Source organism: Macrotis lagotis, chromosome 4 (assembly GCF_037893015.1).
Source record: "Macrotis lagotis isolate mMagLag1 chromosome 4, bilby.v1.9.chrom.fasta, whole genome shotgun sequence".
NCBI lineage: Eukaryota > Metazoa > Chordata > Mammalia > Peramelemorphia > Peramelidae > Macrotis > Macrotis lagotis.
The window spans coordinates 207,821,736-207,834,413 of NC_133661.1; the positions used below are offsets into that span (position 1 = coordinate 207,821,736).

The 12,678-nt window shown below is 36.5% G+C and overlaps 1 protein-coding gene across 1 annotated transcript in view; it reads left to right on the forward strand.

Annotated features, from left to right (window-relative positions):
• The window catches only part of EGLN3 (egl-9 family hypoxia inducible factor 3), a 43,175-nt gene extending 36,455 nt beyond the window's left edge, over window positions 1-6,720 (forward strand). Inside the window, exon 5 of the mRNA XM_074235344.1 lies at window positions 606-6,720. Coding sequence (XP_074091445.1) covers window positions 606-637 — 32 coding nt within the window. The 3' untranslated portion in view covers window positions 638-6,720. The remainder of the gene's footprint in view (window positions 1-605) is intronic.
• The last annotated feature ends 5,958 nt before the right edge of the window (window positions 6,721-12,678 follow it).

Below are 12,678 nucleotides of genomic sequence, written 5' to 3' on the forward strand. Positions count from 1 at the left end.
TAGGAAATGGAGGCATAGGATGAGGGAAAGTGTCCTCATATAGTCACAAATATGGGCTCACAATTAAAGCTGGGGGTGAATCTATGAACTCTATAAAATGAACAACAGAAGTTCAACTAAGGTAGCAAGGTCTGACAAATGATGTTTGTAGGAATGAAAGGGGAGATGATGATAACTCACATTTATTATGTAGTCCTCAGAGCTTGATCTTACCCTATAAGTTTCTTCAGGATAGGACTAGTTTTTAATTTCTGTATTTATTTTTCCAGCACCTAACATAGTATCAGACATATATAATAGGTACTTAATAAGTGCTTATTGCTTTAGATATTATTTCTGAAAAAAATGTCAAAGTACCCTCATGGTTAAAAAAGTGACTGGAAAATATTTAAATTTCTATTTGCTTTAGTGGTCAGCTAGTCCTACAAAGAACTAGTAAGAATGACCCTATCGCAATGATGTTTTTTTTTAGGGTTTTTTTTAAAGCTTAGATGAGGTAGTTTGTAACACAGGTACATAAATTAATCTATACACCCCTTCCTCCCTTATAACTGTGAAAGAATCCAGTTTCTAATCCACAATTCTTGTTTCTGTTGCCAACACAGGGAAGACGGAAACCTCCCGAAGTGAGGACTGACCTGGAGATCAGTCGGCACTGTTCTTTCAAAAATTCTGCTCCTGAATTCTCTGCAAGAGACAAGATCCAAAGATGACCTCTTCATTGACTTGGGGAAAGATATTCTTTCCCTCATGCTAGAAATGCACCATTTGTGTCTCTTATCTTGCCTGTGGTACTCAGCAATCTTCTGCCAGGACTCTATTCATCTTCAGACACTCTCTGTGACTTCGGAAGAACTTGAAGACTTGCCTACTCCAGAAATACCATTGAGCAATGACCCATTTAGCAAGTTTAGCAGATGACTCTTTGGCTACACCAGTTGTAAAAATAATGAACATGGAAGCAAAGGGGAGGGAACAATCTTATTTGCACTTTATGTAAACTTTTCAAATTGAAAGGAAGCTTTACCAAGAAATGCTGCCTCTGGAAGCAACTTGAGGGGTTGGCCTAAGGAAAGAGTTTAGTGTTCCTAATGCACCTCTCAGCTACACATTATGGGACAGCTTTTTGTGGCATTAACTCATGTATGTGTTCATTCTTTCTACAAAGGCTGTCCTTGTCATTGTAACACCTTCATAATTGGCCTTGTTGGCTGGATGCTTCTCATTTTGTTTCTTCTTCTTCCTGGTCTTGGAAATAAGACTTCTTGCCTCTGCACAAGTGAAAATATTAACTTTGCATGAGATAGGAGTACTATTTACTTCCTTTTTTTATTTTCTTCCTTCAAGAGACTGGTTCCCTAGAAGTCTAGCCAAGCCTGGAAGTTCAACATTGATAGTGTTGTAAATCTAAGAGTAAAAAAATCTGTTTGGACCTTAGAACCAATCTATAATTATGTTAAACAAAACAAAACTAGATCTCTGGTTAACAGTATTTTTTTAATGAACAAAAATTTTCTCTCCCCATTTTCCTCCATTTAAAAAAAAAGAAAAAAATTGTATAACATGGTTTGTCAAAACGAAGAACTGCATTGACAATGTCCAAAATTATATTTCTCAGCCTTGAGCCATCCTTTCTCTGTCAAGAGGTAGATAGTAGCATGGTTTCATTGGGTTTCAGACTTTATATGTCTCCACTGGTACTGGTCAGAAAGAAAGCTCAAGAAAATTAGTAATGTCTTCCCCTTTAAAAAAAATGAGGCCACCCTCCTTTGAGAAAATAGGGTAAAAAATAAAGTCTACATTTTTAAAAGAAACTAGAAATAAAGAATTCCTGGGAAAATAAACCTATGTTGAGTCACTTGACTCTGTCTATCCCTACCAACTTTCATTCCCACTGTCAGCATTTTGATTAGACCTTGCTACTTCAGTCTCATTTCTGTTGTCAGTGTTACAGAGATCATGTATTTACTGAGGTGTAATTGTGAAATTGGAAGAAGGAAAAAATTGTATTCTTTGTAACTCTATGAGCAAACATTTCCCTCATCCTAAGCATCCATTTCCCACACCATTGTGCTCTTTCTTATCTTTCTTGGGTATACCTCCTTGTGTTCCCTTTTGTATATTGGAATAGTCTCATTTCTTTATCCATATAGTGAAGTGCAAAAATGAGAAACTTTCACCTTTGGTAGAAATGCTGGTTTCTGGCGGGAAAATTACAAATTTAGCTTTGCCACTTGGCCCCACATCAAACTCTTCTCTATGTATGTCTTTGGACATATGCAAAATGTGTCCCTTTCTTCCCCATTTTGACACCATGAAAAAAGACCCTGAACTTTGTGTGTGTGTGTGTGTATGTGTGTGTGTGTGTGTGTGTGTGTGTGTGTAGACAACCATCATACGTGATCCCAGGAGATAAAGTCTGGTGTCATAATTGGTTTGGTGAATGATACTGAGCTGATTATTCACCAAATGGCAGAGTGTTATAGAACATGCTGTAAACCATTATTAGTTGGAAGACTGAGCAAATAAGATTTCTCTTCTTCTCTACTTGGATCATTAAGAATATATAAACTTAGTCCTGATGAATGTAGCTTCAATTGCACTAAAATAGGATCCCTGACAATAAATTAAAAAATCACAGTGGGAGAAAAGAGAGTTTACTAACTTTCTGATGATGAGTAGTAACTATATATTTTGAAGTTGACTACTTTGCTTTGGGTTTATTTTTCTTCCTTTTCTTTTTTTGGGGGGATGATCTATGATTTCATAAGAATAGGGAACTTCTGGTGAGAGATTTCCTTTACCCATGCATCAGCATTATCTCTTGCAACTTATAACCTTGGTTGCCTGAGGCACCAATAGGTTAAGCAAGTTTCCAATGGTGATACAACACTCCATTACCTATTCTAAAGGTAAGAGAGGTCTTCCTCATATGTACTAATGGGGAATTTGATTGCTGAGAGAAAATACAGATTGATTAACAGGCTATTAAAACAGTATAGCCTTGGTACTATGAGTTGATTTTCATTTTTTTCCAAGTTTTTTCCTTTAATTTGTCCAAAGTCTGACTTTTCTTATATCTTACCTAAACTCTTAGGAGAAAGGTACTATACAATAAATGTTTAAAATAATCTATTTTATCCTAGGCTGATTTGTGTGATTGAAGTATCCCCCTAAAAATCAAGCCCAGAACAGAATGAGATGAAACCATATATCCAGGGCCTATTTTTTTTTGATATTCTTTTAGACCCCCTTGTTTGGGAAGGACTGAAAACTGCCAAGGGAAAGTCATTTAGTGAATAATGAAATCAATTTCATTTGTATTCCTGGCAATGGAAATGTTAAGAGCCTTCCTAACCATTACATCATCTAAATAGTGCAGTGCCCTTAGCAGTAGATTGAATTTTGATCCAAAGATCCAATTTCATGGGAGTAAAAAGTCTTACCTCAGTTCGGTAAATAGATATACAGTAGAGTAGTTAATATCAATTGAATGCAGAACTGTCTAAATTATGGATCATGTTTGAAACTAATATCTTTTCCTTTTTTCTAATTGCTCTGACTTCTTGGTGGCAGAATTGTCCTTATTATGTCTGATCATTTAATCCTACTATTTTCTTTAAGAGAAGTAGTGATGAGAAATGCTCACATAGATTCAGCAATCCTTGTAAAATAGCTCACATAATATAGAGGTGTAAGGTGTTTTCTTTTTAAAGATTTGCTTGGTTATTGAAATGATCAACTGGTGAGGGAACCCCAAAAATGGCCTTGGGTTTTTTAATGTTGAACTCCTGAAATGATAGAATGAATAGCTGTATGACTAGAGAATCTCAGAGTTAAAGAATAACGAGTCTTAGGTAATTATTTAAAGACAGGAATTGTCTAGTGTTCTCCCCTATTCCTCATTCCCATCAGTCTAAAAAGTAGCTGATACATTTAAAACATTCATAAAAGAATCTTTTAAATTTGTTCTATCATCTCCAAATATGTTATTCCTCAAATGTGAAAGTCTGCAGTCAGTGTGAGCAGAACAAATGATTCATTTTTCCAGTTGGTGGGAACAGGTTTAGGGTTACCCATCCATCAATTCTTACCTGTTAAATGGCCCGGATTAGGTAAGAGAGTACGATATTTTGCCATAGGGCCAGCTCTAGTGGAGAGAAAATGAAAATGTCATTTGAGTCCTCAATTTTTAAAGCTGAACGGGGATACCCTTGAGATAATATAGTTCAACACACTCATCTTCAAGATGAGAAAGTGAATACCTAGAGGAAGGGTCCTTCTGACCTTTTGCCCTGACTCTGGACAATTTTAAAACAGTTTTTAGTCATTATAAAGAGCAATAAACATGGTTGTATTTTAAAAAAAAAACATTTGAGCTGCCTTTTCCTTTAAATTATCTTTTTAAGGTTGATTTTGGAGCCAGAGGGCCACAAATTTTTTAAAAAGTATTTTGATAAAGATTTCAAGTAGAATTGTTTTCCTTGGTAATCTTACTCATTTATTTTTGAAAGGCAATAGGGTTAAGTGACTTGCCCAAGGTCGCATGGCTAGGCAATTATTTAAAGTGTCTGAGGCCACATTTGAATTCAGGGCTTCCTGACTCCAGGGCCAGTGCTCTATCCACTGTACAATCCAGATGCCTCTATTTTTATTTAATGCAGATAAACACCTTCTGAGATGAGTCTTTAGGTATTAACTAGCCTGTCAAAGGAGTCCATAAGACCATTACATGAGATCAAGTGTATCTGTATTAATTATTTCTACATTTAATATGAACACCAACAGAAAAAAATGCAAAAGGTTTTTTTTGTTCATTTGTTTCCTCAGAATCCCCAGTGCTTCTGTAGAGTCAGAAAACCTTGTCTGAAAAAAATCATAGTTTTAGAATTGAAAAGAAACCTTAGAAGTTATCTAGGTCACCCATACCATTTTCCTTATAAGAAAACAGCCTCAGAGAGGTTAAGTGACTTCTCTGCAGTCACAAAGCAGAGCTTGGAGTTCAAATCCAGCAGGCTTTTTTTTTATTTGGAATTTCAGAGTGCTTTCCTCATAATAGTCTTGGGAGGAAAGTGGATGTAGTTTCATTCTTCATTGCTATAAGTTTTAGAAGAGTTGTGATTTTGCCCAAGCTTATCCAGCAAGTAATCAAACCCACAGCATCTGGCAAATACTAGTTATTTAATAGATATTGATTGATTGATGCCAATACAACAAGCTTTTAACTATACTCAGGGCCATCCTGTTTCTTAAGTTAATTTTAAATCGATAAGAGACAGTGGAGAGAGTGCTGGTCCTAAAGTCGTCTTCCCATTCCTGAGTTCAAAGTTGGCCTCCAAAACTTAATTGTATCAACCTGGTCAAGTTGCTTCTCTTTATCTTAGTTTTCTCATCTTTTAAATGAGTAGGCAAGGAAATAGCAAACCACTCAGTATCCTTGCCAAGAAAATCCCAAATGGAGTCCCGTCAAGTCAAGCCACACATGACTGAAACACAACTATCAAACTACCAATAAGGGGTTAATGAGATGCAGCATCTCTTGGCTGGTACTAAACATTATTAGCCCTACTCTTGGATTCTGGGTATTAGCTATAAGGGGTGAATGAACACACATCACAGCTAAGTAGCACTTGCCATCTGGAGTGAAAACATTTGTGATTTCCCTACTGTATTGAATTTAGAACCCTCCCTTAGGCACTGCAATGAGTTTAAACATTGGTTCTGATATATTGCTATTTGTAAGAGTGAGCCTGATATGAGAAGAGAATATATCTCCCTTCCCCCTTTTTTAAACACATGCCTTTTAAACACAAGCCAGGATTTACCTACATATAAGTTAGGAAGAGAGATCTGTAGAGCTTAGTTGCCCTGAGGCATTATTTCCCCTTCAGATGGATCCTACAAGTAGGCAGAGCCTCAATTCTTCTGACCCTTTGTTTCCCTCCACTCCAGGGACCATTTTGGAATGACTGCGTTCAAGTGAGGATGGAGAGTTGCAAACATTTGTTTTTCAAAGGCTGTCTTTACCTTGCAATTTTGTAGCAAATTCCTTGCAATTTTAGAGCAAAGACTGTTAACTGGGTTCACCTAGCCCCAAAGGGTCTCCTGGACAGATTTCATTAGGTCTATGAATTCATATGGGAAAAATTTACATCTTTATTTTCATTAACCCTTAAAATTTAGCATTTACTTCAATTATGAATTTTAAAAGCAATTCTGAGAATGGATTCATAGTCTTCTTCACCAGATTATCCATGACACCACAAAGGTTAAGAACCTTTGAATTAGAAGAATATTTAAAGGTTCCAGATAGTTACTGGAGCTTTTTGGGAGACCATCAGTACATTCTGAAAGTTGAAAAATGGCCTCCAGTTGCAACGCGCCCCCCCCCCCCCCCCCAGCAATTTTGCTGACCTTGCTGTAGTAGACTGCTTTGGAAACTAGCTGGTTTTGTTTTTTTTTTGTATCACTCACAGGTAAATAATCTTCCATTCATTTCAGTGCTTCAGTATTTTCAGAAAAATCTATAAAGACCACTTTGTGATTTCAAAAGGGACAAAGCCTGCCTGAGGCTGTGTGGGTGCTGGTCACCACCACCTTTGGATTGTGGCTGATTAAATGTGTGTATGCTGTCCTTGCCAAGTCTACAGGTCGACTTAAATTGTGAAATGAAATCACTTCAGTACTGCAAAAATCAATAAACACTAGGCTATGTTGAAATCTGTGTTTCAGCCCTTTATTTTTAATGCTTATTGAGGAGAAATTGGAACTCTCCTTTTTAAAATTTTTATTTTCAGTTCTAAATTCTTTCCCTCACTTCATCCCCTCCCCCACCCACTGAGAAGGTCAGAAATATGATACTATTATAAATATGAAATCATGCAAAACATTTTCACGTTTACAAAAGGAAGAAAGAAAAAATTATGTTTCAATTTACACTTAGAATTCATCAGTTCTCTCTGGAAATGAATAGCTTTTTCATCATGAAACCTTTGGAATTATTTTAGATCAATCTTGATTAGAATAGCTAAGATTTTAAGTTGATCATTGTTACAATATTGCTGTTACTATGTAGAATGTTTTCCTGGTTCTGCTCACTTCATTTTTGATCAGTTCATATAAGACTTCCCAAGGTTTTATCTGAAATATTCTGTCATTTCTTATAGCATAATAGTATAGGATCACCATCACATACAAAACTTGTTCATCCATTCCCCAAGGGATGGGTGCTTTTCAGTATCCAATTCTTTGCCACCACTAAAGAGCTGCTATAAATATATATACATATACATGTATTTGTGTGTGTGTGTATGTGTGTGTGTGTGTGTGTGACTTTTTTCTTTTTCCTTGATCTTTTTTGAGATATAGACTTTGTATGGGTACTGCTGGGTCAAAGATCTTAATGACCTTTTATATCTGAATCATTTACCCATTTAGAGCTTTTCTTCCTTGGGCTTACATTTTAAAGGTGGATACTAGGTGGTGGAGCCCGGGAGTGGGAAGACCAGATGTTAATAGAACTGATGGGATGTCAACTAGCCTATAGTAAGTGCCAACCACTATGTTAAGCAATGGGAATATAAGTAGACAGACAGTCTGTACCCTCAAGGAACTCCTCATTAGAGTGGGGGAATACAACACAAAAAAGAAAGCTGAAAAGTAATGGTGAGGAGTAGTGTCAGTTTGAGAGCATGATCAAGTCCAGAGTGCAGTCTGAAGATCTATTAGACCAGAAAAGTCTGTAGAACTCTGTAGAACTTTAAAATGGAAATTCTGGGAGGACCATCCAATCGGAGGGAGAGGCTGCAGGGACAGAGGTACTTCCAATGCGTGAATTCTTGGGCTGAAGTGAAACATCATGACCTATGAACTGAGTCATGGTGAGGCTTCAGGATGGTAGAGGAAATCTAAAGTGCAGCCTGGAGAAGATGAACTACCTCCTTAAAATAGAAAGGAAAAAAATGATTAAATTGTGGAGATCAAAGATAAAAAGCAGGATCTTAGAAGTCATCTAGTCTGGATATATCACACCTGGACCCCTACACTCCAGTCTACTGCATAAGCCATATTAAATGTAATTTGAAAATGTTTAACAAAGTAAAAAAATACAATTTAAAAACATTATTTTGGAGTTTTCTAAGACTATGAATTCCAGGGATACAATTCTATTTGAGTTTGACACCATTCATCCAGTTCATCCTCCCCACTTCATTTTATAGTTGAGGAAACTGAGGTCTAAAGAAGTTGTTTTTAGTGACTTGCTTTCAAAGTCATACAGGGAGAAGTGGCAAAATTAGGATTTGAACCCAAGTTATCTGACTCTGGGTCTTATAAATATTTCTCTTTGAATTTTCCTTAGAAATGTGGATATTTGTTAACATACACTATAAAAAGTATTTTTGGTGAAAGAGGTCAATAGTACCATAGGGATGAATAGACCTGGGGTCTAGGCACAGTTCTGCCAATAAAAACTATGTGACCACACATAAGACCCTTCTAACTGAAGTATCATCTTCTACAAATAGATCATGCTTGTTCTAAACTAGATGATTTCTTAACCTCCTTCCTACTGCAGCTGTCTGGATTTGAGAAGTTCTTGCCATACCTAAGACACTGAGCTGGGAAATTCAGAGGGATCTTTCACACAATTCACATTTCAATCTCACTATATAAGTTGTTTATTGAATATACAAAATCAAAGGATTGGAGATTTGAACTGGAAGTAAACTTAGACCATCCTTTCTCTCCCCCCAATCCCTCCCAACCCCACCCCCCCCCACTCCCCTGACCCCTATCAATTTTTCAGCTGAGGAAAGAAGACCAGAGGGGTTATTCTATTTGCTTAAGAGTCACCCAGGCAAAAGTGGTAATTGTTCAGTCATTTTTCACTTGTATTTGACTATTTGTGACCCCAACTGGGTTTTCTTGGCAAAGATACTGGAAGGTTTGCTGTTTCCTTCTCCAGCTAATTGTATAATTGAGGAAAATGAGGCAAACAGGGTTAAATGACTTATGAAGATGAGTCTACCAGACTCCAGGACTAGCCCTCTATCCATTGTGACACTTAGAAATGATAAAATTAGAATTTGAACTCAGATCTTCTGACTCCCCTAGCCATTGAGAATCCTGGCTGGAGCAATCCTAGAAAGGCAGCACCTTGAGAAAAGCAGTCATGATTACATTTTGCAGGTTTGGCATCTACTTTTGGGCATTTCCGCCTATTTTTATGGTTTTTTCATCCTGTGGACCAAGCTCTCCTTGAAGTGCCTATTTTTTTTTCCACTCTCCTGTTGGGCAAGATAACATTTTCAGAATTTAATCCTCATCTGATAAGTTTATTTTTAACCAACCCTACATCCTTTCCTCCTTGCTTTTTATTTTCTTTAACCCCCATCTTGTCCTTTACTGACTTTCTCAGGAGGTGCAAGTGCTAAGAGACTTCTCTATGGTTACAATAACATGGAACAAATTGAATGGGAGCCAAGGTTTTCCCATACAGTAGTTGCTCACTAAGAATGCTGGGAAAATCCGAGAAAGGTTCACAGGTTCACAACAGCTTTCTCCTCTGCACGTGTTCCTGTTTTCAACTGAGCAGCTATGGCCATCCTCTGCCCCTCCTCTGGGCGTGTATGTGGAGTCCATAGTTTGGCCATTAGAGAGTTTGTGTCATCCCTAGAGAGGAAGCTTGCATTAAAAAAAAAAAAACACACAACCCTGTGAAACAAAGGTTTATTACCTCGAACAAAGTCACGCAGCTGGTTAATGACTTTACAAGCCAAATGCACTTTAGCTAGGACTTCGTGATTGAGAGATAACGCATTTATTTAGTTATTATAATGTGCTGGACACTATGCATAAAAACTGGGCTGCCTCCTTAGGCTATAAATGTTTCTTGGTTTCAGGCTAATGAAACCCTTTCCATCTAAATGCAGGGAAGGTTTGTGTTTTTTGTGTGACCTCTGACTGAAATTTTTCCCAGATAAGCCTGTCAGAAGTAAATGATTATCTTGCAGCTTTGGGGTATACATTTTTTCTCCCATTTTTTTACCCTTTCCCTTACTTCCCTCTTCCCCAAAGGAATAGAGATAAATAGGGTTATGAGAATTCCAGTGATTGAGGAAACTTTTCCAGTTATTACTAGACTGCAGTCAAAATTTAAAACCTGCAGAAAGAAATGATCTTTGAGGGAATAGATCAATTCCCCAGAGTTTGTTGTACATGGGAATAATTCTTTGAGATTTGTTCCCAACTGCATTTTAAACTATGTATACATTTTAACATTTCTTCACATGTGTCACCAAATTCTGCCTTATTGTTATATGGGATCATAGATTTGGAACTAGAAAAGGTTTTAGAACTCATCTAGCCCAGCCTTTTTATTTTATAGCTGAGGTAACAAGACTAAAGAGATTGTGACCACCCCATGGTTGCAGAAAAAGTAGATGCTAAAGTTGGACTTTGAACCTAATTCCTCTCTTCTTTTCATCCATTATTCTTTTCAGAAACCATCAGCATTTATGATGGGCACTTTACAAATATTGTCTCATTTGAACCTTCCACAGCAACCCTGGGAATATTGCACTAAAATAGTCCCTGCTCTCAAGGAGCTTACTGCCTGTATTATTAACAAATAACTAGGTACACATGAGTTATAAACAGAATAAATTGAGGTGGTCTCAGGGAGAAGGCACTAAGATGAAAGATAATTGGGAAAGGTGATTTTGCAGAAGGTAAGACTTTCACTAAGACTTGATGGCCATCAGGGAAGCGAGGAAAAAGAGATAAGGAGGGAGAGAATTCTAGGTTTGGATTTCAGTGAATGAAAATAAAATGCTCAGAGTTGAAAGATGGAGCATCTTATTGGAAGAAATGTAATGGTCTTTTGCACTTGATCACAAAGTATTTAGGAGGGTTGTTCAGTTGTTCAATCATGTCAGACTCTTCATGGCCCCTTTTGGGATTTTCTTGGAAAAGATCCCAGAGTGGTTTGCCATTTTTTCTCCAACTCATTTTACAGAGGAGGAAACTGAGGTAAACAGGGTTAAAGTGACTTGTCCAGGATCATAGTTTGTAAGTATCTGAGACTGGATTTGAACCTCCTGACTCTAGACCCAGAACTCTATCCATTGTGCCACCTAGCTGCCCATGTAAATAGACAATGACCCTCATAGAAACCTTTTCTGGGACACAGCCTTGCAATGACTAGACCTATTATTTCATGATTCTTTTACTGATCAAGACCTTCACCTCCCAGTCACATAACCTCCTTATTCCTATATTTCTTCTCCTTATAGCTTCCCTTGTCCACCTATAAGAAGTCAAGTAAAATGTTCTGATTGTAAAATTCCATCACCTTTTGTGCAATTTTTCACAACTCCTATAACTATTTCCAGATACTCCTTGGGAATTTAAAATCATAAAATCATGCTGTCTTCATCTTCTGTAAATTTATAGTGTATAACCTCAGTTGGACCCTGCTAGACAATCTTTCTATTCTGCTGTGACTAACTTACTGCATCATTCCCCACAGTAACTGTTCCAAATTATTTTCTTTGTCCTTTAGACCCTAGTCTTTTTCTGAAACCTAACATATATATATATATCTTCTTTATGCAGCTTTACTCTTCACTAGCTCCTTCTCCATTTGCTTTGAACTCCTCAGATGTAAAAAAAAGCTTTCTTTGACCTACCCACCCTATTCAGATGCCATTCCAACTCTCTCTTCTACTTTACTTCTAAATTTCTATTGAAATTATTCATTTATAACATTCCTTTCTTTTTATATTTTGACCTCCAGATTGCTTCCCTCATTGCTAGCCCTCCCCAACCACTGATAAAGCAAAAATTATATCAATTATACAAGTAAAATTATTCAAAACATATTTTCACATTAACCATATCACAAAAAAAGCAAAAGAAAATAAAGCAAGAAAAGTATGCTTCAATTTGTATCATCTAAATGTATTTTTTCATTATCAGTCCTTTGGAATCACTTATCTTGATCAGAGCAACCAAGTCTTTCACAGTAATCTTTATATTATTGCTTTTACTGTGTGAAATGCATTTCATATAGATCTTGCCATAGTTTTTTCTGAAACCACCCTCTCTGCCATTTTGTATAGCACAATAGTCTTCCATCTCAATTATATACCACAACTTGTTCACCTGTTTCCCACTTAATGGAAATTCCTTTTTTATTTTTTAAAAATTTCCTTGAATTTCCAATTCTTTGCCACTACAAAAGAGTTGTAAATAAATATTTTTGTACAAATATATTTTGTATGAAATATTTTTGTCCTTTTCCTTTTTCTTCCATTTCTATGGAGTACAGATCTGATAGTAATATTGCTAGGTGAAAGGGTAAGGAAGTTTTATAGGCCTTAGGACATAGTTTCAGTTTGCTCTCTAGAATGATTGGACCAGTTCACTACTCTACCAGGATTTCATTCATATTAATTAATTTTCCTTTATCACTTCCAGCATGTTATTTCTTATAGGTGTGAGGTGGTACCACACAGCTGTTTGAATTTTTCTTTCTCTAATCAATAATGATTTAGAGTATTTTTTTCATATTATTAGTAGCTTTTATTTCTTCTTCTGAAAACTATTCATATTCTTTGACCATGTATCAAATGGGGAATGGCTCTTATTTTTATAAATTTGACTCAGTCTTTATAT